The sequence below is a fragment of the Gracilinanus agilis genome, chromosome 4, assembly GCF_016433145.1.
Source record: "Gracilinanus agilis isolate LMUSP501 chromosome 4, AgileGrace, whole genome shotgun sequence".
In the NCBI taxonomy this organism is placed as follows: domain Eukaryota; kingdom Metazoa; phylum Chordata; class Mammalia; order Didelphimorphia; family Didelphidae; genus Gracilinanus; species Gracilinanus agilis.
Genome location: NC_058133.1, coordinates 109,721,450 through 109,723,031, shown reverse-complemented (window position 1 = coordinate 109,723,031; position 1,582 = coordinate 109,721,450). Strand labels below are relative to the sequence as shown.

At 45.3% G+C, this 1,582-nt stretch overlaps 1 protein-coding gene across 1 annotated transcript in view; it reads left to right on the top strand.

Annotated features, from left to right (window-relative positions):
- Positions 1–590: 590 nt before the first annotated feature.
- SLC45A3 (solute carrier family 45 member 3) overlaps positions 591–1,582 on the top strand; it is a 16,581-nt gene continuing 15,589 nt past the window's right edge. Inside the window, exon 1 of the mRNA XM_044674935.1 lies at positions 591–679. Within this exon, the coding sequence (XP_044530870.1) occupies positions 591–679 (89 nt within the window). The remainder of the gene's footprint in view (positions 680–1,582) is intronic.

Here is a 1,582-nt window from a genome sequence, read left to right as displayed (position 1 = left end):
AAAACCTTTTGGTTGGTGTAGATATATCCATCTTTTGGAAGATCTGAGAGAAGGTTTTTTGTTTTTTTTTTGTTTTGTTTTTAAACCTTTACCTTCTGTTTTAGAATCAGTACTGTGTATTGGTTCCGAGGCAGAAGAGCAGTTAAGTGACTTGCCAAGAGTCACACAGCTAGGAAGCAGCTGAGGTCAGATTTGAAAGGAGAAGGCGGTGCTGCTCTGCTTTGGTGACATGGGCAAGTCATAATCTGAGGCAAATTTTTCCCTTCCTCATCCATCTAGTCACTTGGTTATTGTTCGGACTCCCTTCTGAGGTTTCAAAGGAGGAAGAGAACTGGTAGTATATATGAGTTATCAGTCCAGTTTTAGATCTTTCTATGACCCCTTCTTCCAGCATTCATTCATTCAGAATTTATTAATCACTCACTTTCTGTAAGACACTTTGCTAGGCACTCAGGGGTACAGAAATAAAATGAAAACCAGTCCTTTTCTTCAAATTGTTAACACTCCATTGAAAGGGGAAGGTCGTGGTGAAATATCTACACAGATAAGTACAAGGTGGCTTGAGGAGGGAGAGAGCATTAATCTCTAAAATGGTCAGGAAAGGCCTCCACGTGGGGGTGGGGGACAACTCTCACCGGGGGCTTCAAGAAGCTATAACATGTGCAGCAGCCACACTCCAGTAAGACCATCTGTATGCTGGCTCAACCAGGTTGAGGGTAACTGACGGGCCTCGAAGCCTTTGCTGAGTTGGGAGGATGTCTGCCCCGAGGATGTGAAGGATGCTTAGTGGAAAGGACAGTTGACCACAGTTCATTCCATTGGCCTTGAAGGTGACTGAAGCAGGCGCTGTGGAGTCCTTGAGAGCCCAGATAACAAGGTCATCCCTGAGGCTTATGGCTTTGTGTGACTCTGCCTCACTTAAATCCAACACATCAGTCACTCTTGGGATGTCATTAGACTTCCTCTGAAACAAAGGGTCAGCAGCAACATTGAAGCTAGACTTGGAAAGAAGCTAGGCTCCGAGAGACAGAGGGAAGGGCTTTCTAGGCCAAGGGGATTGTGGGCAGGAGAGAGAGAATGTTGAATTCTGAGAACAGTAAATTAACAACAAAGAATAAGAAGATGAAGTAAGTATGGGAAGGCTGGTAGACTAGTACCAGACTAAAGGACTTAAAATACCAAGTAAAGGGGTTTGTATTTTATCTTACAGATGATGGGGAAATTGGAGATCCTTGGCCCAGGGAGTTAAGTTAGTTACATGGTTGGATCTGTGCTGTAGGAATATAATTTTGTCAACTATGTGGCATATGGATTAGAGAGGGGAAAGACTTAATACAAGGATACCATTTAGGAATCTTTGTAACCACTAGGTGATTTTGGGCAAGTCATCTCTCCCCCTCTTTTCTCCCTTTTTTCCCCCCTTCTCTCCCCCTCTTTTCCCCCTTCTCTCTTGCTCTCCCTCCTCCTTTCCTCCTGTCTCTCCCCCTCTTCTTCTGTCCTCCTGTCTCTCCCCCCTTTCCTTTCTCCCCCTCTTCCCTTCTTTTCCCCCTCTCCCCTCTTCCCCCCTCTCCCTCTCTCTCCT